At 39.4% G+C, this 25,507-nt stretch overlaps 1 protein-coding gene across 1 annotated transcript in view; it reads right to left on the minus strand.

Moving 5' to 3' along the window:
• The window catches only part of LOC117381323 (partitioning defective 3 homolog B-like), a 235,094-nt gene that overhangs the window by 114,478 nt on the left and 95,109 nt on the right, over positions 1 to 25,507 (minus strand). Inside the window, exons 14-17 of the mRNA XM_033978278.2 lie at positions 20,636 to 20,723; positions 18,230 to 18,365; positions 16,136 to 16,212; positions 9,952 to 9,996 (exon numbers count right to left, since the gene is read on the minus strand). Coding sequence (XP_033834169.2) covers positions 9,952 to 9,996; positions 16,136 to 16,212; positions 18,230 to 18,365; positions 20,636 to 20,723 — 346 coding nt within the window. The remainder of the gene's footprint in view (positions 1 to 9,951; positions 9,997 to 16,135; positions 16,213 to 18,229; positions 18,366 to 20,635; positions 20,724 to 25,507) is intronic.

Raw genomic sequence — 25,507 nt, forward strand, 5'->3', positions numbered from 1 at the left:
CAACTATTCACACCACACGCAAAGGAAATATTTGCTTTTCTGAGTACCACACAGATCTATACTAGATGAATCTGTAGCTTGAGTACCACTAATGGTCCACATACCACAGTTTGAGAAACACAGATAGAAAAACAAACATAAAGGACATTTTATAGTTGTCAGTGAATCAATGCCAAGGTACAAATCCATTTTTCTTATTTTATTTTGTGGCAATTTCAAAAATCAAGTCCTCATCTCCATGGATAAGTTATAGCTTTGCTGGTAAGGTTTCACGGTGTGGCATTAAACATTAATTCAATTACAGATGTTTTTAATGCTCAAAACTACCTTGAAAAACACACAGTCTTACTTTGAGTGGGGTCACCTAACCACACATCTGACCTCTAACTTGGCCTAGTAGCATCACCTGCTTGTTTCCATGGAGATGGATAAGTTTAATGGCATACATTCCAAGCAAAGCAAAAAGTGTCCATGAAGTCAAGCATGTGTTTTGGCCTCCACTAGAAAAGTTACACAATGCCCCTTTTATATAAAACCATTTCTAAATGAAAACAGTGTTGTTGGAAAATGTGATTTGATAACTTTACAATATTCTCTGTAGCCTTTGGAAGTTTATATTGAGTATAAAACTGTCTGTGTCCATAGTGAATGCACTGAACAGTCGTCGCCTCAAACGTCGCCTCAGGCCTGTGCTGTTACAGAGCAGATGAGGACAAGCAGGTCCCACACAGCACTTAGTTTAGTGAAAATCAAAAAGCACAGTACCATAATATTGCCACATTAGATACAAACAGCTGTAGTGTCATATTTTGTATTCTGAAGAGACCGCTGATCCTTTTTAAAAGTAATAACACATTAGCGATAGCGCCTTTACATGCACTGGATGTTTTCATAGTTAAAACCAGACTTTTGGAGCATTCTCCATGGAGATAGAGATGTTTTATGCTATACTATGGAATATTATAGCCAAAAGAAGAACATTTCCATGGAAACAAGCAGGCTGTCAAATAAGAGTCAGGTTTGTGGAGATGCAAGATTGTATTTTCTTTTATATTCCCATGTGGCCTTATATCTGTGTAATCCCTCAGTGTCCAGGTAGGTTCCATAGTGGTCCATGGGGGTATATTAGTCTATGCGTCTTATACTTGTTCATTCATTCTAAACCTATTCAGGAAAGATTAAACTCTGTCTGGGACGATATTGAAATTTGGTGTTACGATTATCATGGTCAAAATAATTGCGATTAATGATTATATTACAAGAGTTATTAAAGTAAGAAAATGTTCTGGATATACATAATGATCATTTTAATATTATGACTAGGTTCCACATTTAAACAACTGTAGAAGTGAAAACAAGAATGAACTAGAAGAGACCATTATGGAGACGTAGGTTTGTTCTGCACATTCTGCTAGTGTAAAGACTTTTTGTTAGTGATTATTAGGATTATATAAAATATTCCAGTGAGTGATTACTGTCTAACCTTTTTATGCATACTACTACTGATTATCCCTAATCAGTAGTTGTATGGAAACTAGATGCTGGTATATGAATGATCTGATTTTAGATACTTTCATTTTTCCCTCCTCTTCCATATTTTACACCTAAAGCACAGTATACAGCCCGATACCCACACCACTGCTTCTCTCCACCCCCTCTCTATACCCCGTGGTACCCTACATACCCCCCCACGATTTCCCAGCATGCATCAGCACTCACCTATCAACTCCTACTACATACAATACACTACAGGGCTCCACTGAGGGGGGAGGAGAGATCAGAGGTTGCCATGGGTTACAGGGAAGTCCCATATAAAAATGCTCAAAGGGTGTAACGAGGTAGGAAATATGAAGCGATATGAAAGATGGAGGAAGCAAAAGAGGAGGTAGTAGTAGTAGTAGTAGTAGTAGTAGTAGTAGTACCAATAGCAATAACAATGACAGTTGTGGTTGTTGTAGTAATAGTAATAGTGCTAATAGTAGCAGCATTATTAGTAGTAGTAGTCAGGGTAGTATTAGTAGCAGCAGTGTTAGTATTAACGGTAATAGTAGTAATAAATATATTGTATATTTTAAACTTGTGTATGTAAAACTAGATGGCATTGGCTTAAGATATAGTGCATCCAGAGTTACATTTCTTCTAAATATGCAAATGAGTTGAAATCTTAAAAATAACAATAACTTTGATATCAATTGTATATATGGCAATTCTTCTATTTAACACAATTTTGTTGCATAGGAATTAGTCTTGACGTGATACCAAAATTTCACACTCAATAAGGACTGGATCGATACTCAAGACTGATTCCGATACAATGTTGATAAAACACTTTTTATTTAGATAATGTGATTTTCCACATAAAATGTTTGTACTTTGTATTCTCATATGGTATTATATTTGTGTAATCCTCAGTGTCCAGTAGGTTCACAGTGGTCCATGGATGCATACTAGCCTATGTCTTATACCTGTAAAAGATACAGCTCAGCATACTTCTAAAGATATTCAGGAAAGGTTCATTTGATACTTTTGACAACTCTACTAGAAAGTACAGTTTATTTTTTATCTAAACTCCACATTTTCTTATATATCTTGAGTTTCCGACTCCCCATAAGCGGTCACTTTAGTGTAAAGGTTTAATCTAGCACAGGTAACCACCATTTGCCAAATGCCCTTTAAATCCTCTTAGTTTATTAAACCAATTCATTTTCAGACATGTTTCAATAAAAGCTGTCTGTATGCCTCATTTCATTCATATATTTGGATGGAAAATACTATTACAGAACTCCATATGCTAATTCTGATTAAACTAAGCAAGTTCAGGAGTTGACAATGAGGTGCGCAGTGATTGGACAGTTTCTAAATTGAAGTCGAGTTTTGATTGGTTGAGGCAGTAAGTCAAATATGTTTACACAGGTTGCCTGTTTTTTGGTCCACACTTGTTCAATGGATTTTTGAAGATATTTTTTTATGCTATTGATATAAAAAAATTAAAAAAAAACAGTTATGTTTGTTTATGCTGTGTGTGCTGTACTGTGACTTGCTTTCAGATTCTTGGACAATAAAATGCTTTATAATTAGATGTGGATAGCACACAGTGGACTTATTTTGACCTTAAAAGATGCTTAAACAATATATCTGTACCGGGGCAAAAAAACCAAATTTTTTTTACTTAAAGCCACAGTATGTAATGTTTTAGCAAAAACATTGATTTAAAAAAAAGTTGTTTTTGTTTTTATTTTATTTATTTTTTATTTATTTTTTGTTGATCGTCTGAAGCACTTAAAAATATGCTAAAAATATGCTGCCTTACTGTGTGCATGTTTCCATCACCACAAACCTTATTTGGCCTTGGGGAAGGCTTCCTTTGCCTAGAATATTCCACAGAACAGCAGTGTTCTGAAGTATGGTTTTAATGTGATTATAATATGCAGGTGACTTTCAGAAAGTTACATACTGTACCTTGAATGAAAAAAAAAATAAAATAAAATCAGGTACAGCCCCATTAAGTTAAACTACCATAACATTATATCACCCTTGGTAGCATACAAAATTTAAAACTCAACAGATTTAATCTTGAGTAAATCTGTATATATTAAAAAGACATTTCTCTGTCCACTTGAATCCACTCATAAACATTTAGAGAGATTAGACTGTTGCCTGGCCTATTGTAATTGACCTTTTAAGAATCCTATTGAATTAGATGGCTTTTATAGAAACCTGCTACAGAGAAGAAAGGCTGTGGCTGTAATGGTTTGAACTATGGCTCCTATTGGATTGAATGGAGTAACCTTTATTGAACCAACAGCCATAAAAGAGCCTTATTTTTACAGGTATAAACGTGCAGGGAAGGCTATATAGCTAAAGGCAGTTTTATGGGTTTTCTCTACAACCAAGCGAGGTGTTTATGTTCCTGTGAAAAGATTGGAAAAAGCAGATGCAGAAATGTCCAGCAGGGATTTACATGTGAGGGATAAAGTGCAACAGGGTTACAACATATTTCAAATTTAAATGGTTGCAATTAGGGTTGTTAAAAGCATCGAAAATGGATACTCATTTTATCATGTATTGATACTAAAAACTTACATTCACAGGACAGAAATCAACCTTAGATTTAGTATTTTTCAATATAACTGGTGAAAGATTCAGAGTGATAACATTGCTGTAAAGGTGTACTCTGCAACTTTTATGGTGCAGTCTTGAATGTCTCCATGGAGTATAGTATTAAAGTTAACTGTCAGACTGCAGATGTGTTGACCTGGTTATGGTTAATATCTCTGTGATCCCTGGGCCTATCCACAAACTAAAATTGGCACAAAGTTCAGTGTCTTCTATGTTAGTTTAAATAAACAAAGTCAAATGATTTTTCACAAATCTTCAGAAAGTAAAGCCATTATTTAACCCCAAAAATGTGATTGTTGTCAGCTGAAAGGACTTTAAGTTATAGGATTAATATTAATATTAATTTGTAGAGCCAATCTTCAACATTTGTGGATCAGGAGTTTGGAGATTTCACCCATAGAGCTGTATAGGCCCCGCCTCCATAACTCATTATAATGATAACTTTACATTGCAATTGATTAATGAGAGACAGTTTGTCACAGGTCAAGTTAGAGCCTATAAGAACAGATATGATTTGTACAGTGTGTCAACTTTCCATCTAATGAGGTTATGAAAAACTAGCCTCATGCTAATCTATTGTAATGCTAATATGTTGATGCTAATGATGAATGGAGGGATAGTTTTGATGGATCACTTTGTTACAGGTCAAACTATAAGACATGCATAAAATGGCCAAGTTGCACGTCAGATCTGTGGATAGGCAACCCAGTTTACAGTAACAAGACATGTTTTTCAAGGTATTTTGTGCAATTAAAACACCCATAATAAAATAAATGCAGACCTGGTTTTGACATCTCCATGGAGATACATACAAGTGCCCTCCACACAAGAAAAGTTATAAAGAGCTGCTTTAATATTGTGATTTTAAGTGTTTTTGTTTTTGTTTTGTTTTTTGTTTTGTGTGTGTGTGTGTGTGTGGGGGGGGGGGGGGGGTATTTAATTTCACATTGATACAAGAAGAGCAATCTGATAAACTTGTTATGGGAAAAATGTAACGCTACTAAAGAATAAATATTGGGGTCAGTAGTTTAAAGCTGCACTATGTAACTTTCCTGGTGGAGAGTGTGTCACCTGCTTGTCTCCATAGACATCTCCATCGAGACATACAAAACAAAAGTTCCCCAGTGCACCTTTAATAATGTGATTTTGTATATAGCCTATAAAAACTGCCCCATGCATATATATTGTAATGCTAATGTTGGGAGCTGTTGATGAATGGGGGGACAGTTCTGATGGATCACTTTGGAGCAGGTAAAACATGAGCTCTGTGGACATTATAATGAATTGGGCTTGGGTTTTAAATCAGGACAGATGCCGGGCAGGACTCCAAAGTTTGGGGTCAGATGAGGTCGTTTGGGGACAAAACCAGGGCAGTAAAAATCAGTTTAGCATATGGACCAAACTCATTCATTCACTTCAAATATGAGCCGATGTAAGTGTAGGATGTGCAGAATGTACTAGACCATCAGCTGTAATGCATGACAGCACACAGAGTGAAGCAACAGTAGTGTAGAGATATACAAAATCATTTAAGGTGCTATCAGCCTAAAGAAACATTATATATATATATATACACATATGCATATATATTTATATGTGTGTGTGTGTTTCTAAAGAAACTTTTTATGTGTGTCTGTGGGGGGGCCTAGTTGCCTAGTTGCGTGTGTGCGTGTCTAAACCAGGACTGAAACTGGGCTACAACAAGACTAAACCAGAAATAAACCTGGATGCATCCAGGAATGAGCCAGTACTTAAACCAGGACAAAACTGGGACTGAACTGGGACTGAACTGGGACTGAGCTGGGACTGAGCTGGGACTGAGCTGGGACTGAGCTGGGACTGAGCTGGGACTGAACCAGGACTGAACCAAGTATGTAAATTGCATAGAGGAAATTTATATTTCTACCTAATTTAAAATAAAACAAACAAAAAAAGAGAGAAAAAAATCCCAGATTACAAATACAAGAGAATACTTAAGAATTAGAAATGTATTATAATTCATCCGTCTTTCTATAAACGGTCTTTTTGCTTGAGTTTAGAGTGTGTTTATTCTTGATTTAAAATTACAATGATCAAAATACAACTACAGTTTTTTTTTTTCTAGTGTACTAGTCAAGATTAATCGATTCATTGTTTTATAATAAGCAGACATTCTGAAATAATTTGAAAATGTAAAAACACTAAAATGTCCTCTCTCCATTGTCTGCCTCATGTTGTGATCTGGTAATATCTTTAAGAACAGACCTCATGGGACAGATGAGGTAAGAATGAGTCACTCACTCTGGTCTAATGGAACCGTGCACCTCCTGTGTCAACTGTGTAAACTGAAACTGACACATTTAGAGAAAATATATGAGTAACAAGGGTCTACTACAACAGGGTGGGAGATGTTCCGACTAAAACACATAGTAAACCAGGACTGAACCAGGACTGAACCAGGACTGAACCAGGACTGAACCAGGACTGAACCAGGACTGAACCAGGTCTGAACAAGGTCTGAAAAAGGTCTGAAAAAGGTCTGAACCAGGACTAAACTACAGTTGTGTTGTAAAGCTGTTATTCTCCACATTATTACATGTCCATTCAGGCTGCACAATATCTAAACATCTAATTTGAGTTCAATTGAGTTCAATTCCGTACTGTGGAATATTTCAGGCAAAATAATAACATTTATGGGAATAAGCAGGTTGTGGCCTCATCACCAGAAAATTTACATAGTGCACGTTTAATGCTTTTGACCAAATCTGAACTAAACGAGAACTGAAATTAATGAGGTAATATAATGTCCTCTTTGAGAGCTGAATGTCCCTGTGTCTCAATGGGGTGTTATTCTGTGTAAAAGCTGATAACTCTGTAGTTCTACAAACATGTTCTGAAATGCATAGGATTCTTGTATTAGTTTAAAGTGCAGATTTCAGTCTTCCCTCAGAAGTTAACACCATTGGAGTCATTTACAATGGGAACTATGAACAAAATCCTTCCTTGTGAAATATAAATTTCAAATCGAATTGCAATAATTGTCCAAAAAATCACAATCTGATTTTTCCACATAGCCCTAATGTCCTTCCATCCATCTCCTCCAGGACCCAGAGTTCCCGTGTTCTGTCTAAACATCTTTATAAAGAACAAAGCCTCATCTCCTCCTCTGTTTCCTTCAGTTTTTTCCACCCTCCATCTTTTTTTCCTTCTTTTTCTTGTTTCTCTCCTCGTCTGCTCTAATGTGTATCGACAGGACTGAGGCGTACTTTTATTTTTCCGCTGACTCTATGGATTTTACCCCATATCCTCTCTCTCTCTCTCTCTCCTTTCATTTTCTCCTTCTTATCTCTCCACTTCATCTCTCTCTCTCCATCTCCCTCTTTCTGACTTCCCCCCTCCTCTATCTTCCCTACCTCTCTATTTCTGCCACTCTTTTGCTTCTCCACCCCCTCTCCCTCCATCTACCCGTTTCTCACATCTTCCTTTTTTCTTTCTCTATCACTTGCCTTGCTTCTATCTATCCCCTCTCTCCTTCTCTCTCTCTAGATCTCTCTCTTCTCCCTCTTCCCATGGCGGTGCCCCACTCCATCCTTTTGCTTTCTCACACACTCCCTTAACATCCCTCTCTCACCTCTGCTCCTAAATGCCCTCCCTCCCTCTCTCCCTCCTCCCTATATCTGTTTCTTTATGGGCTTTGACACATTTCATTAGGGGATGGTTTTTAGAGGCAGTGCTTTTTAATCTGACTAAAACCTCCACTCCTCCTCTGCTCCTCTAGCTTTCCCTCGCCCTCTCTCTCCCTCTCTCTTTCTCTCACTCTCTTTCATCCTTTCATTCTCATCTCTGTCACGTTTCCTGGCACGCTCCACAACTTCTTATAATCTTAACTTTTTCATTCACCGCACTTCGCTCTATCTATTTTTAGCTCGGAAAACACAGCGTTTTGGATCATTTCCCTCACAGAATGTGCATTGTATTTAAAAATATATAAAATGAGTAAATATGACACAGTTTTGCACTACATTTTGTTACAAAGATTCCACACATTGTCATTGTGGACTAAACCAGGCCTAAATCAGGCCTAAAACCAGTCCTAAACCAGGCCTAAATCCAGTCTAAATGCAGTCTAAAGTAGGACTAAACCAGGTCTAAAAATAAGATTAAACCAGGTCTAAATATAAGATTAAACCAGGTCTAAAAATAAGATTAAACCAGGTCTAAAATAGGATTAAACCAAGTTTAAACCTGGCCTAAACCAAGTCTAAACTTGGACTAGGATGGAACCAAGAGTAAAATCATGACTAAACCATGACTAAGCCATGACTAAACCATGACTGGACTAACACTGGACCAAGACTGGACCAAGACTGGACCAAGACTGGACCAAGACTGGACCAAGACTGGACTAAGACTGGACAAAGACTGGACTAAGACTGGAGTAAAAATAGGATTAAACCAGGACTGAAACCAAGACTAAACCAAGACCCTAGTTACTCTAGAGGTGTATTATGGAACTTTTATTATGGGTGTCCCGTTTGTCTCCATGGAGATTTTGCTTTGCCTCCACTAGAGTCATGAAGAGTTGTATAGTTCTAATGCTGTAATGTTAAAGTGCGTGTGGAGGATTTGAGGTCAGTGCATCAGTATTCAGCTGTTACACAGAGAGTGAGAGTGAGAGAGGAGCAGGTGGGTTTAAAACATTCACCGTTTGTACAGACCAAAAAAGCAAAGTGCTCGAGTCCTGAAGATTTTCTAAAAACAAGATACTTTTTGAAGGTAGAGTTTGGGAGCTTGGGTTTGAAAGCTGTGGGAGAGGGGATTTTGGAGGTACACAGGTGGAGTTTGATTCTAGATTTTTGACTAGGTTTGGTTCTGGTTTGTTTCTGGTTTTGGTCCTGGTTTAGTTCTGGTTTAGTCCTAGGTTAGTCCTGACTTACTGCTGGCTTAGTGTCTATCATAAGTGATCCACGAAGAGAACAATTGTCCTACAACCTCTGCACCTACAGCTACTGTGTTACTCAATGACACAACAATAGTATGCAATCCCATGAGGGGGGGATTCAACTACCAACTACTACTAATACCAGTGAGGTTGCCAATCCAGCCCCTCCCACTAGCACCACCCCAACTACTGTAATGGCCTGCTCACTGTAAGGCAGCTGCAATACATCCAAAACACTGCTGCTCGGGTCCTGACTAGAACCAGGAAGTACTTCACACATGCATCCTGTGCTCAGGTCTCTGCACTGGCTCCTGTGGCTCAGAGAATAAACTTTAAAGCAGCTCTGCTTGTGAACAAGTCTCTCCATGGCTTAGCATCAAAGTACATCTCCCACATGTTAGAGCCATGTGAACCATCTCACACTCTAAGGACCTCAGGGACCAGCCTCCTGATAGTCCTGGTTTAGTTCTGGTTTAGTCCTGGTTTAATCCTGGCCTCCCGCTGGTGCCTAGAGACAGGACTAAACCTCGGGAATCAGCGTTTCAGTTTTCTGGAGCTAAAACCTGGAACAGTCTTTCTGAAGATGTGAGACAGGCCTCCACTTTGACAATGTTTAAATCCAGGCTCCAAACGGTTGTGTTTAGCACCATTTGACTGAAAGGTTTTTATTCTGCCCTCTTCTCTTTTATGATGATCATTTATGTTTTGATTTGTTTGTATTGTGATTTTAATGTCTTTCTTATTCTATAAAGCAGAGCAGAGAATTTTGGAGTAGAGCCACGGCTGTCCCACTGTGACACCTGGTTGTCCCTGCAGTCCCCATCCGTGTATAAACCAGGCCCGACTCTACTTAGCTTCAGAGATCAGACAAACCAGTGCAGCCAAAGTTGAAGTTTTCATCCATGACTTACCATTGTGAGGTCTAGCGAGTGATCTGATGTTGCTCTCATCGGCCACTGAAACACAAAACAAAAACAATCAATAATGTTTTAGATTTCAGGTTGAGTCCAGAGTTAGACCTGGGTTGGTTCTAGTTTTGACCTGGTTCAGCTCTGGTTTAGTTCTGAATTAGACCTGGTTTAAACCTGGTTTTGTTCTGATGTGGTCCTGGTTTTTGCTATGGGAGAGTCCAGAATCAGACATGGTTTAGACCGGTTTAGCCCTTATCTAGTCCTTGTTTAGCCTCATTGTAGTCCTTGTTTAGACCTGGATTTGACCTGGTTCAGACCTGGTTAAGTCCTGGTTCTGTCCAGTTTTACTCCAGGTTTAAATGTTTTCATTTGATTCAGTCATTCTTATACAGAATAAGACCTAATTAGTTTTTTTTTTTTTTTTTTTGTAAAGACTTTCAATGTTAAGACTTTAATTTGAATGCAATCTGTAGAAAGATATTTTTTACTACACTGTTTGGTCAGAAACCTAAATGAAAATGTAGAAAAATCCATGAGTAAATGTGTAGGATATTGTAGTCTGACAACAATAGGAGCAGCCAATACAACACAGCGCTATCTAATCTAACTAGAGTGGACCGCAATGCATCATGGGATACTCCAATAGGTTTTCATTACTGTGCAATTTCTCTTAAATAATGTTTTTCATTTTTTATAAGGTCAATTTTCCCGTTGGATGGACAGATGGTTGATGAAAGATGAGAAGAAGAGAATATGAAATATATCAGGACTGTCAAATGCAATATAAACAATACTGGGATAGACAGAAGAAAGCAATCAGATGCTATTAAAAGGAAACTATATAACTTTTCTAGTGAAGGGTCTGCCACCTGCTTCCATGGAGATACTCTTGCTTTGTCTGAATGTTCCACAGTACGGCATTACACTTATCCATCTCCCAAGCACAGGTTACAGATTAGATCTGTAGACAGGTGAACCCACTTACAGTTACAATACATGCTTCTTGAGGTATTTTTCAGCAATTCAAACATCCATAATTGATTAAATGCAAGAGATACATTTAATGCCATACTGTGGAACATGGTTTAGCCCCAGTTTAGCCTTGGGTTCGTCCTGGTTTGGTTCTAGTTTAGTCTAGGTTCAGTCCTGGTTCAGTCCTGATTTAAAAATGTTTTGGTTTGGTTCTTGTTTAGCTCCCCTTGTTAAGTCTTGGTTTAGTCCTGGTTTAGTCCTGGTTTAGTCCTGGTTTAGTCAGTCTTTATTTTGGCCTTACTTAGACCTGGTTTAGAACTAAAGCTTTAACCCTCCAATCTCACATCATTAGTTCCACAGATTGTCTTGGTCTGTGCACCTCCAGAGCGGTTGGTCTTTATTAGGTGCTCAGGCTGATTTCTTACCTTACAGACACACACCACTGCCCCCCTACACTGCCCTAGACCTCCCCCTGTCCCGGGATCTCCGGACATGCTCCATTTGAGTCCATTTCATCTCATCTCTCCCAATCCTCTGTACGGTCAGCAGAGCGGTAACTCACTCAAGCACCTGTACATACGAATCCTGCTTTACACTTGGTTCAGTCCTAGTTTGAATTAGACCTGGTTTAGTCTTGGTTCAGTCCTGGTTTAGTCCTGGTTTAATCTTGGTTTAGTCCTTGGTTTAGGCCTCTCTCACCGGGCCTCTCATATTTAGACTAGAGTGGGATTTTCAGAAACTGCACTTGACAGAAAAGCTTTGCTCTTTTATTGACCCGCGGCATCTGAGCAAACAGACTGTTGACTTTGAGCTCAGAAAAATCACAACTGGAAATGTTCACCAGAGACTGAAGTGTGAGCACATTTATACAAGAGTAAAATAAAAATTGTATTAAGTCCAGTTTGAATAGTCAGTTTGAAGCGTATAGGACAGGTTAGACTAATACATATTTTAAGTCTCTGTACCTGATTTTTGCAATCTTAAAAATACGAAAAACAGAACAAGTTTATTTTAAACGATTTGCAGTGGTCCAAAGTTATTCCTCACTTACTTTATGCATTCAGTACATCCTAATTATTCACCACAATGAGTTTATAAGCACTTTTCACAGTTTTTCTGTTACGATAAAGCTAAAAACAACTAGTATGCCAACTCTCATTTCCTGATTAGTGGTCAATAAACACATTTTATAATCAGATGCAAACAATACACAGTGGACTCATTTTGACCTCAAGAGCTGCTTACACCACATATCTGTACTAGGGCAAACACATTTTGCTCAAATACATGGGGAAACATCAAGTACAGGACCTTTAATATATAAATTAGATAGAACCTTGCCTAGTTTTCTTTTTTTTTTTTCATTTTGAAAGTTTACAATTTGACTTCCTTGGACATGGACAACAGATGTGACATTCACAGACGTAACTCCATAACTGTTACCTAGCAACCATAATGTTAACAAGGGCCAAACTTGTCTAAATTACACAACAGTTTTGATTAGACTAATAAAAATAAATAACAGCAGTTTTCAGTGTTGATGACAGGCAGAGATTCTTTTTTTACAATTTTTTTCAACTTTCCTTTCACAAACTGCCACTTAACTGATGTAAAACTATGACAAATATTTATTAAGTATTATACCCCCAAACAAAGTCAGAATTAGAAAAGCATGAAAATCTGTCACATGGACTTTAATAAAGAAGCACAGAAATTGGACCAAATTCCCTATTGCTACAGACAGTGAGGGTTAGTCCGGGTTAATACCAGGAAATCAGGCTTTTGCTCGTGTTCAGCTGTGCACAGGGAGATGGAGACTGGAGGAAGCTTTATTCTTTTATTTACACACAAGCGCAACGGACACGAGCTAGAGCTGATCCAGTCTGGAGGAGGCCCCTGGGTTTAAGAAGTCAAAGGTCACCTCCCTGCAGACTGTGGATAATGGCAGCCGAATCACAAGAAAGAAACGCACTGATAAGAGTTGTGCGATCGCTGTCTGCAATGAGAATTATGAGCATGGAGCCAAATGATGCAGCGAGAGACTAACAATTATATAGCAAACTGTATTTAACGGTACTGTACCAAATCTCTTAAACAGAACTAGTTCATTTTAAATCCAAAGTTATTATTCACTTACCTTATGCATTGAGAGCATCTTAATTATTCACCATATTCAACACTTTTCACAGCTTTCAGAGACCAGAGTGAGGTTTTACCATCACAGTAATACAAATTCATTGGTACCTGTCGGTTAATGAAAGACAAACTCACAATGGTCACAAAAATAACTTGAATCTGACAAAAGTAATAATAAATAAAAAATTATATGAAATTTTTTCATCTCTGCTGTTTGCGGATGATGTTGTCCTGATGGCTTCTTCGAGCCAGGACCTGCAGCAGGCACTGGGGCGGTTTGCAGCCGAGTGTGAAGCGGCTGGGATGAGAATCAGCTCCTCCAAATCCGAGGCCATGGTTCTCGACCGGAAAAAGGTGGTTTGCTCTCTCCGGGTGGGTGGTGAGTCTCTGCCCCAAGTGGAGGAGTTCAAGTATCTCGGGGTCTTGTTCAGTTGTGGTAAAGAAGGAGCTGAGCCGGAAGGCGAAGCTCTCTATTTACCGGTCAATCTACGTTCCTACCCTCACCTATGGTCATGAGCTTTGGGTAATGACCGAAAGGACAAGATCGCGGATACAAGCGGCTGAAATGGGTTTCCTCCGCAGAGTGGCCGGGCGCACCCTTAGGGATAGGGTGAGGAGCTCGGTCACACGGGAGGAGCTCGGAGTAGAGCCGCTGCTCCTACACGTTGAGAGGAACCAGTTGAGGTGGCTCGGGCATCTGCTCAGGATGCCTCCTGGACGCCTCCCTAGGGAGGTGTTCTGGGCATGTCCCACCGGGAGGAGGCCCCGGGGAAGACCCAGGACACGCTGGAGGGACTATGTCTCTTGGCTGGCCTGGGAACGCCTTGGGGTCCCACCGGAGGAGCTGGAGGACGTGTCCGGGGTGAGGGAAGTCTGGGAGTCCCTGCTTAGACTGCTGCCCCCGCGACCCGGCCCCGGATAAGCGGAAGAAAATGGATGGATGGATGGATGAAATTTAACCAATGAAAGTCAGACATTGCTTTTCAACAATGCTTCAACAGAATTTTTTTTTTTTTTTAAACTTGACAAAAGCGATGGTACCCTTAACTTAATATTTTGTTGTACATCCTTTTGAGGCAATCACTGCAATCAAACGATTCCTGTAACTGTAACTGTAACCTGTCAAAGAGACTTCTGCACCTCTCAGCAGGTATTTTGGCCCATTCCTCATGAGCAAACTGCTCCAGTTGTCTCAGGTTTGAAGGGTGCCTTTTCCATATGGCATGTTTCAGCTCCTTCCAAAGATGCTCAATAGGATTTAGGTCAGGGCTAGAAGGCCACTTTAGAATAGTCCAATATTTTCCTCTTAACCATTCTTGGGTGTTTTTAGCTGTGTGTTTTGGGTCATTGTCCTGTTGCAAGACCCATGACCTGTGACTGAGACCAAGCGTTCTGACACCGGCCAGCACATTTCTCTCTAGAATCCCTTGATAGTCTTGAGATTGCATTGTACCCTGCCCAGATTCAAGACACCCTGTGCCAGATGCAGCAAAGCAGCCCCAGAACATAACAGAGCCTGCTCCATGTTTCACAGTATGGAAGGTGTTCTTTTCTTGATATGCTTCATTTTTCCGTCTGTGAACATAGAGCTGATGTGCCTTGGCAAAAGATTCCATTTTTGTCTCATCTGTCCATAGGCCATTCTCCCAGAAGCTTTGTGGCTTGTCGTCCTTGGTCGTCTTCCATTAAGTCCAGTTTGGCTCAAACACGACGGATGGTGCGATCTGACACTGATGTTCCTTGAGCTTGAAGTTCACCTTTAATCTATTTAGAAGTTTTTCTGAGCTCTTTTGTTACCATTCGTATTTTCAGTCTCTTTGATTTGTCATCAATTTTCCTCCTGCAGCCACGTCCAGGAAGGTTGGCTACAGTCCCATGGATCTTAAACTTCTGAATAACATGTGCAACTGTCGTCACAGGAACATCAAGCTGCTTGGAGAGTATCTTATAGCCTTTACCTTTAACATGCTTGTCTATAATTTTCTTTCTAATCTCCTGAGACAACTCTTTACTTTGCTTTTTCTGGTCCATGTTGAGCGTGGTACACACCATGTCACCAAACAGCACAGTGACCTACAGCCCTATATATAGGCCCACTGACTGATTACAAGATTGTAGACACCTGTGATGCTAATTAGTGGACACACCTTGGATTAACAGTCTTTTCTAGGGGTACCATCACCAGGCCTGTTTCATGAGTTTATTTTTTTTAAATAATTCTGTTGAAGCAACCATGCTTCAACAGAATTATTTAAAAAAAAATAAACTCATGAAACAGGCAATGTCTGACTTTCATTGGTTAAATTTCATAGAATTTTTATTTATTATTACTTTTGTCAGATTCAAGTTATTTCTGTGACCATTGTGAGTTTTTCTTTCATTAACCGACGGGTACCAATGAATTTGTATTACTGTGATGGTAAAACCTCACTCTGGTCTCTGAAAGCTGTGAAAAGTGTTGAATATGGTGAATAATTAAGATTTTTCCTTCATTAACCAAATTGTACCAACAATTTTGTTGGTACCCTCAAATGCTTTATAATTATAATTAGCAGATAGTACACAGTGGGCTTATTTTAACCTCAAGAGCAGTTCATACACTATAGCTGTACTAGGGAGAAAAGCAATTTTACTTTATTACATGTTCAAAATTGGGAATAGTACCTTTAAAAGACTATTTATTATTATTATTATTACATTATTACAAACTCAACACAGAAAGACCCAATGCTGCCCAGGTTTGATCATTCTGCATGACTTCGGAGGTGTTTCCCACCTTGATCTTGGGGTCTGTAGTACATCTAGTAGTAACATTTGTGTACTCTGCACAGATGTTTCTGTACTCTATGCCCACCACTTGGTTATGGCGCTCCATGTATGCTTTCCCTGCCAGCATCTTACAGCCTAAACCTTGGGTCTTGTCTGGTGTGGTAGATTTGGGCATGTATTGCTTTAGAGCCCAGGACCTTCTTGCTGAGAGGCTGAAGCACTAGCTGCTTAAACACCAACACTGAACCAACCAAGTTTTGGCCCTTGGTAACATTATGGTTGCTAGTTAAATTGATTGGTGTCTTACCCAGGTCCATGCTCTTGGAGGCTCTGTAGTTGTCTCTCAGATTTCCTCCACTGTAGAATGGAGGCTTTGTTAACTCACTGGAAAATAAAAAGACCTGGTTTAGAACTGGTTGAGTCCTGCTTTAGTCCTGCTTTAGTCCCGCTTTAGTCCCGCTTTAGTCCCGCTTTAGTCCCGCTTTAGTCCCGCTTTAGTCCCGCTTTAGTCCCGCTTTAGTCCCGCTTTAGTCCCGCTTTAGTCCCGCTTTAGTCCTGCTTTAGTCCCGGTTTAGTCCTGGTTTAGTCCTGGTTTAGTCCTGGTTTACTCCTGCTTTACACCTGGTTTTAGTCCTGGTTTTAATCCTGGTTTTAGTCATGGCTTAGTCCTGGTTTAGTCCAGGTTTAGAACTGGTTCATAGTCATAGTATAGTCCTTGCTTTTGTCTCAGATTTATAATGCATCATCTTGATATGGATATAGACTGATGTATGATAAATTCACAACTGGTTGAGTCCTATGATGAGTCCAGGATTTGTCCCAGTCCAGTCCCAGTTTAGACCTAGTTTAGACCTAGTTTAGACCTAAGTTAGTACTGCTATAGAGTGATACTAATAAATTCAGTATTAGTTTAGTCAAGGTGCAATCCTTGGTTCAGTCCTGGTTCAGTCCTGGGTCACTCCTGGGTCACTCCTGGGTCACTCCTGGGTCACTCCTGGGTCACTCCTGGGTCACTCCTGGGTCAAGTACTGGGTCAAGTACTGGGTCACTCCTGGTTTAGCTCTAGTTCAGTCCCGCTTCAGTCCTCCTGTAGTCCCGCTTTAGTCCTTACTTTAGTCCCCGTTTCAGTTCGACTTTAGTCCCGGCTTCAGTCCTGCTTTAGTCCGGGCTTCTGTCAAGCTTTAGTGCTAATAATGTTTTATCTGTCATATTTGTGTAAAAACAACCAAACGATCAAAGCAGTTTATTTGAAAAGACTGAAAAACTTGTTACATCAGCGAAACAAGTCCACATCCGCTCATCCCCTCCTGCGCTCCAGATGGCAGCGCTTGACTAAAACAATAGACCAGTGTCTGTTTAAAACTGGTTTAGACTCAAAACAAATGGAACAAACATACCGAGCCTCAAAAACAGACGGGTAAAGAATGGAATGTTAAAATGGTGCATTTTAGTCCAAGTTTAGTCCTGGCCTAGTCCTTTGTGTCTTTTTTATGTTGATTTAAAATTTTATAAACATTACCTCTCTGTGTCCCCATGTACAAGGTAAACATGATCAAATCAGATTTTACTGAAAACAATTCTAGTGCTAATTTATTCTTAATTCTGGCTGAGTTGTTTCTCAGCCAGAATTATCCAATCAGAAAGCAGAATGAGCCTCACATGACTCTCTCATTTGGGTTGCCAGTTTCAATGCTGAAACCCAGTTGGTTGAAACCAAAAAGGCATCTCTCTGATCTGAAGGATCACTAACCCTAACCTTTTTATTGTAAAGAGACTTTATGTACACCCAGTACCATTTTAAAACAGTAAAAGGCAGGTTATGTAGTTTCTTAAAGGGGATTACCAGCTTACAATGTATTTTCAGCCACACATCTTAATAAGTTTAGTTTTCAGTTTTAACCTTAGTTTTCATAAATTTTTTCTGGCATAGTCCATTTGTATTCAGAAACTACATTCAAGCTACTGCTACACATTTAAAATTACAATAGCATGTTTTTATAATGAACCCAATGATATTTTCCATATACTTTATAGATTTGTGTGGGTGGTGGTTCATATGTGACCTCCCTGTACCATAATTACTGGTGCTAAATGCAAAGAAGCTCCTGCGATTAGACGATATGGCTTCAATAATGCATATGTTCTAATGGCCTAATATTAGCTATAATGACTACAGCAATAAGTGCCCTTTATCGCAAGCACAAATGACTTTATTAGCAGAATGGCTAGCCTCACTGGATAACTGTAGGCTATGTTACAAAGAGTAGTAGTTTAGGTCCTTATTTGGTGCTGGTTTAGTTCCATTCTAGTCTCGCTTCAGTCCCCTAGTTCTGGGTCATTCATTGTTTAGTGCTGTTTTTTGTGCTGGTTTAGTGCTGGTTTAGTGCTGGTTTAGTGTTACCTGTAGTGAGGGGGGGTTAGGGGTAGCTCACGGTTCATCTCCGCCACTGCTCCGGGGGAGGGGGGCGGAGGGAAGCTTTCATCCAGGTCGTCAAGGTGACTGTTGCTGTAGCTACTGTAGTTATTCCCATTGGTAGCTAGAAAAAAGGCAAGAGAGTAAGAGATCTGTGACATTGCTGTTTTACATTTAAAGCAGACATATTGTGCTTGTGCTTATATAGTTATAATCTATGACAACCACGGATTATTATGATATATCTTGCACATTTTAAATCGCAATATAGATCTAAAACAAATCGGCTGACTTCTGTGTTAGAAAACTGCTGTGCTCAATGGGAGCTGATGTTGCCGTAAACGTCATCACAACAGAGAGCCGTGTAGCTGTGGGCCCTGTCTATGGATAGCTGCACATCACACTAGCAAGCAATGGATTTCTTTTCATTTGTACCAAAATGACTACGCAACACTGCTGATCCTAGAAATATCACGATTAAAAAAAATAAAACTGGAGAAGGAAGCACATACATCATGGCGTTTAATGGTGGAAGTGAAAATAGGGATTGATGGGCAATATGGTGTCTTGAAAATAATCAATTAAATTTACTTAAACATGCACAAATCACTCCTAATACAACTTAAGAGGGTCAATGACAAGAAACAACTAATGTGGCTAAAAGCTTTGAAAAGTAAATTTTGCAGAATAGGTCTGATTTAAAGTAGGAAAATTCTTGTATTTGACATATTTTCCATAAACTACAAGCACGTATTCCCTCTTCGGCTGGTATTGTGCTAAGTTAGAGGATGAGCTCTGACGGTTTTTCAAAGGAATCGCATCCTCTCTCCCCATGGGCTGTCTCGACCAGGGGAAAGATGAATTTAAAATAGATGTTGAGATATTTTTTCCTTCACAAAGCAACAGACAATAAAATATATGCAAATCAATCTTGTTTAGAAGCCAGTTTAAGAGTCTATCTGAGGTTATATGCAATGGAAAAACAACTAATTACTCCCATTGTGAAAATTACTTGATGTAGTCCTGGTTTAGTCCTGTTTTAGTCCTGGTTTAGCCCTGGTTTAGCTCTGGTTTATTCCTAGTTTAGTCCTGTTTTAGTCCTGTTTTAGTCCTGTTTTAGTCCTGTTTTAGCCCTGTTTTAGCCCCGTTTTAACCCCGTTTTAGCCCCGTTTTAGTCCTGCTTTAGTCCTGCTTTAGTTCTGCTTTAGTCCTGCTTTAGTCCTGCTTTAGTCTTGCTCAGTCCTGGCGTAGTGATTGCTCAGTCTCATTTTCAGCCAAATATTAACTCATTCTTCTTTTCTCATCAAAATAAAGTTAAATTAAATGTATTTTTTCAAAACCAAACATTGCTTTAGAAGTGGTGGACTGGCAGCCATTTTGACCCCTTTATATTCCAATGTCAAAAAGCTGCACCAAAATCAACAAACAAGGTTCAGATCAGCAAACATGGAGTTTACACACTGCAGAGGCCGATAACTAAAAAGCACACAGCACTCAAGCTAATGCAAGCTGACTGTTTACTCTAGAGCTAAATGAATGGACAAATACAGCCAGATCTGAGAGGAAAGTGTCAACAACAACAGTAAACAATGGGACAGAACTGCCTCTGGTCTAGCCCCTGGTCTAGCCCCTGGTCTAGCCCCTGGTCTAGCCCCTGCTCTAGCCCCTGCTCTAGCCCCTGCTCTAGCCCCTGCTCTAGCCCCTGCTCTAGCCCCTGCTCTAGCCCCTGGTCCAGCCCCTGGTCCAGCCCCTGGTCCAGCCCCTGGTCCAGCCCCTGGTCCAGCCCCTGGTCTAGCCCCTGGTCCAGCCCCTGGTCTAGCCCTTGGTCTAGGCCCTGGTCTAGCCCTTGGTCTAGGCCCTGGTCTTGCCCTTGGTCTGGCCCCTGATCTGGCCCCTGATCTAGCCCCTGGTCTAGGCCCTGGTCTAGGCCCTGGTCGGGCCCCTGGTCTAGGCCCTGGTCGGGCCCCTGGTCTAGGCCCTGGTCTGGCCCCTGGTCTAGCCCCTGGTCTGGCCCCTGGTTCAGCCCCTGGTTCATGGTCAGAGTAGTTGTGTCAGTTTTGTTGTGGTTTAAGTCCTGGTTTAAGTCCTGGTTTAAGTCCTGGTTTAAGTCCTGGTTTAAGTCCTGGTTTAAGTCCTGGTTTAAGTCCTGGTTTAAGTCCTGGTTTAAGTCCTGGTTTAGCCCTGATCCAGTGTACTAGTTTTGACCTGGTTTAGCCCTGCTTTGATCCTGGTTTAGTCACAGTTTAGTTCTGGTTTAGTTTTAGTTCAGTCCCAATCAAATCCTGGTTGTAGACCTTGTGTAATCCTTGTCTGGTTGTGGTCTTAGTCCATGGTTAGATCTGGGTTAGTTCTCCTTTAGTCCAGTCTCTGTCAGATTTAGGCCAGAGGACTTACCATTGAAGTGGTTAGGTTTGGCTGCATTGCTAGTTTCTAAATGAGTGGGTCTGGGTTGTCTGGGCGGTACATCATAATCCAGGGAGTTCTGTGGACAAAAAAAATAGCTCATTAAGATACTGTTATTTCTGTTTAATCAACCAAGACGGATGAGCTAAATCTTCTAGAAATAAGCAATTTTATCTATTGCAATCCTGGAAGTAATTGAGTATTGGCAGTCCATGCTGCTTTACTTCTCCATCTGAAAAAAAACACTATCTGCAAAACTATGATAAATATTTAGCAGCATGTACTAACCCACCAAATCAAGTCAATCAACAGAAATAACATGAATAAGCACTTAGTCTCATTTTTTTTCTGGAAGAAGATTTGATTTTAAAAGCATATTATCTTGTCATTACAAAACACAGAATATTTTTGAAGCGTTACCAAATGAAAACAAAAAACCCAATGCAATTTAAATGTGATATTTTCTACATATTTTGAAAGTGCAAATTCAAAATACAGGGCAGCCATTTGAAGTGACACATGTAAGTAAATATGGATGCTTATTCCAGTGCCTAATGCCAGTCTATTTGGTTTAAAGTGAATGGGTAATCTGGCTAAATCTTGTATGGGAAATCAAAATCTAATCATTTTTGAAAGCTCTGTGACATGTTTGTATAAAAAAAAAAAAAGAACTGAAGATGTTTTTTTGAGATTTGACTGGCAGCTGTCAAAATAAGATGTCAAATACTGTGACAACTTTTCATAATTTCATTCATGATTTAGCAGATCTGTGCTTATACCTACACAAAGACTGTCGGAGAATGTTTCTACTTTGAAATTATTTTTAATAGAGTCATCTTTAGGGTTTATAGCAAAAAAGTCCTGGTTCAGTCCCTTGGTCTAGTCCCTTGGTCTAGTCCCTGATTTAGTCCCTGATTTAGTCCCTGATTTAGTCCCTGATTTAGTCCCTGATTTAGTCCCTGATTTAGTCCCTTGTTAAACCCTGGTCAAATCCTTCGTACTAAAGTAGTTAAGTTCTGATTTAGTGCAAGTTTAATCGTGATTTAGCTCTGGTCTAGTCCTACTTTAGTCCTGGTCTAGTTCTAGTCTAATCCTGGTTTAGCTCCAGCTTTAACATGATTTCTTTTGTATGCTTTTTTCTCTATATATAAATATACGTACCTTGAAATCATCTTGACATATACACTTTAAACCTATAGAGACCCCTCTGTTGTGTTATATAGAGACAGCATATTATTACCTCCTTTGGGATTTACAATTATCCCGCCTCCTCCTGTCGCCTCCTCAGAGCTGTCAATCAAACCCACCTCCCATATAAATCACATTAGTTCAATACATATTCATTCAACTCCCGACTTTCATTTCTCACAAGTCTGAGCATAAAAAATGTATTCTTTGTTTAATATTGTTAGCCGATCGCAATCATCCCTACAGTTTGACAAACACGAGCTTACTTCAAATATAGTACACAATAGGATCCATAAAAGCAGTACTGGCTAATTCCCGGGTTTCATTCCTGGTTTCAGTCCTCGGTTTCAGTCCTCGGTTTCAGTCCTCGGTTTCAGTCCTCGGTTTCAGTCCTCGGTTTCAGTCCTCGGTTTCAGTCCTCGGTTTCAGTCCTCGGTTTCAGTCCTCGGTTTCAGTCCTCGGTTTCAGTCCTAGGTTTCATGAATGTCATTAGATGGGGTTCTGTGGCTAGAGAAAGAAAACAAATGGATGAGGTAAACAAAGTAATACTGCTGGATATGGATCAACTGAACACACATACATGCATACGTCCACAATGACATGCACATAAAATAAAATAAAAACAAAATAAAATTTTCTTTAAATGTAATATAAAAGTGTAAGTGTATATAGGTGTAGCACAAAAGAAAATAAAAATTTAATCTTGAAAAATAATCACTAAAAGCAAATAAAATAAATTTATAGTAAAAAATTTAATAAATAAAACAGCTGAGATACAAATCTTTACCTTCTTGTTTTTTTTCTTAATTTCTTTTTCTTTATTTGTTCTTAGCCCCTCCCATTTTTGCTAGGTTTATTTGCTTCGAATTATAGTTTTGTTTTGTGTAGTAAACAATAAGCATGTGTGAGCTCCGCTTTCACAACCGTCCCCTAAAGCAGATCTAAACCAGGTCTAAACCAAGACTATACCAGGACTTAACCAGATCTAACCTAGGACTAAAACAGCCAGATCTAACCTCAGTCTGACCTGTCCCATTGAAAACCATGTGAATGTGTATTGATGTGTCTGGCCTTTGAATGGGCAGCTATAATAGGTGGTGTTTTATCTCATGGAGGAAACGCATTAGAGATTATGCTAAACTAATGGGACAGTGTTATGCTGCAGTCTGCTGCAGTCTGCTGCAGTCTGCTGCAGTCTGCTGCAGTCTGCTGCAGTCTGCTGCAGTCTGCTGCAGTCTGCTGCAGGCTGGGACAGTCTGGGGCAGTCTGGAGAGGAAACTGATAAACATCAGGACCTCAATAAAGCTGCAGTTGGTTTTATGTGAATGATGGGAAAAGCATGGTAATATACAGAGAAAACATGTGGGATAAACACTAGATGCAATAGTGATGGATTCAAAATATATATTCAAGTATGTTATCTCACTGTTCATTTTAAAGGTACTGTAATGTAATGTTCACTCTTTATTTAGTCATTACTATTAGTTATAGTCAGTTCACTACTTTATTTAGTCATTATATTCAACTATGTAATCTGCACTAATGTTTGTTCTTGAGTCTTGCAGAAAATGTCTTTTGAAAGTGCAGGATCCCACGGGAAGAAGGTCACTGTGAAACTGAAACAGAAACATCATGGGATGTTTTGTGCGAAGGGAAAGAGTGACCTTGTGGAAATCAAAAACAGAATATATTTCTCTGTGAATTTCCTCATATGTTTTTACACTGCTTGCAAAGTATATGCTCCCCCCCCCTTCAGATGTGTATGTAACTAGGGTTTCCTAACTTTAATAAAAGAGGTGAAAGACGGTCTGGGCCCCAGAGAGGGTGGTGGTTTGTAACTGGGGTTTTTTGCCTCTCCGCTCTTTCTCCTCAATATTGAGACAAAATAATCTCTCTTGTCTTCTCTTCTCTTTTGAACTCTAATATAGGTTGTGAACCTATCAAATAGGTTTAATAAGACTGATCATGATGATGTTGACTAATGTTTTTGTATCACCAAGTATACATTATGTTTTATTGATGAGTAAATGGTTGGAGATTTGGGGAAAATTATACTATCAATAAGTCCCCATTAAAAGTGCATATGATCAGGTTTCATGTTTGTATTTTTTCTAATTGACTTGTGCACAACGGTAGCCGGCTAGTTGCAATCAGGACAGAGGTGTCCACTGAAGGACACTTCTGCACGTAGAAAGGTATATCTTTGTAGTCAGTGCTAATGTTAATGCTAACTTCTATTAAAACGTTAAATGTAACATGACAACAAAATTGTATTTGTTGTAAGAACGACCCAATTATTTTTAAGTCAGTGGGACTACTTAAATATTTATTAGACGCCGAAATTAGCATTAGGATTGACACACAAAGACGTACCTTTGTAAACACCGAGGGGTATTCCGGTAAAGTTTTCCTCACATTTGTGAAGTGTTTAATATGTCATCAGTGACATCCACCTGCACCTCCCTGTCCACTGCCTGATCTGTCAGACTGATTTTAGCGCAACTCTGTAAAAAACTCAAAGACATTACATTACACCAGAAATGGTCATACTGACTGTCCCTCTGACTGGAACTAAGCGGCTACTGTTGTGCGCAAAGCCAATTCTGACTTGGTTTGATGGGATAGTACCTGTAGTAAATGTTTATCATAGTTTCACATTAGTTAAGTCACAGTTTGTGAAGAAAAGTTGACAATAAAAGTAGAAAAATGCAGGAAGTAGCGCTGGGTTCTAAAAAGACTCCCTTCACCTAGGTCATTGGAACACCCCCAGCCCCTTTAAATGAGCCCTATAATGCTGTTTGTTTCCTTCTTGACCCTCTGAAGTTGTATTTGGAGTGATTCGTGCATGTTTGATCAATCTTTAATTTCTTATTTTCAAGGTGCCATCAATCCCCACTTTACATTTTGTTTTGTAGAGCTTGTCAATTCCAGTGCTGAAATTATCCAAATTACTATAGTGAAGGAGTTTAAAAACACAGTGGACACAATGGAGTTAAAAACACAATAAAGCACTTCCTGTACTACCACATGACATCAAAAGATAGAACAGAGTATTTTCTATTTGACATATGAACTCTGTCGAAATATGCAGGGTTTGTGTGTGAATGAAACAAAGCACAACTCCAGGTATGTTTTGATGAGGAATCAATATTAGAACATAGATCAGAAATTAGCCTAATATTGGCCCATTAAATAAGTTATTCCTCAAAACGAGTAATATATACATAAATAAACATTACAATAGAAATCAAAAGGTTTTTTTTGCAGAGGAGGTGAAGTCTTGTCACACATGTCTAACTGAGCTGTATAAATCCCATTGTGCTGCTGTCTGGATACTCTCACTGTTTACTATTGTGTTGGGATTAAGATATCTGACTATAGCTGTCTGAGCCTAAGGCGAGCTGTCATAGGAGGAGATGGAACAATAAAAGCTCTTTTTATATTTATGATGCAGATAAACTAGTGCCACAAGGAAATAAAAGACAAAAATATCCAATATTTAATACATTGCAGGTTAAAAATAGTTAAAAATGGGCTAGATTGTCCCTTTAAGACGGTCAAGCTTAAATGGTAATAGAATATACTTTTCATTTCAGGAACAAAGATAGGTACCAAACTAAGACTAAACCAGGCAAAGCTGACAAATCTCTGTGGTGGAGGTGCAGCATTATTTCA

Source organism: Periophthalmus magnuspinnatus, chromosome 2 (assembly GCF_009829125.3).
Source record: "Periophthalmus magnuspinnatus isolate fPerMag1 chromosome 2, fPerMag1.2.pri, whole genome shotgun sequence".
In the NCBI taxonomy this organism is placed as follows: domain Eukaryota; kingdom Metazoa; phylum Chordata; class Actinopteri; order Gobiiformes; family Gobiidae; genus Periophthalmus; species Periophthalmus magnuspinnatus.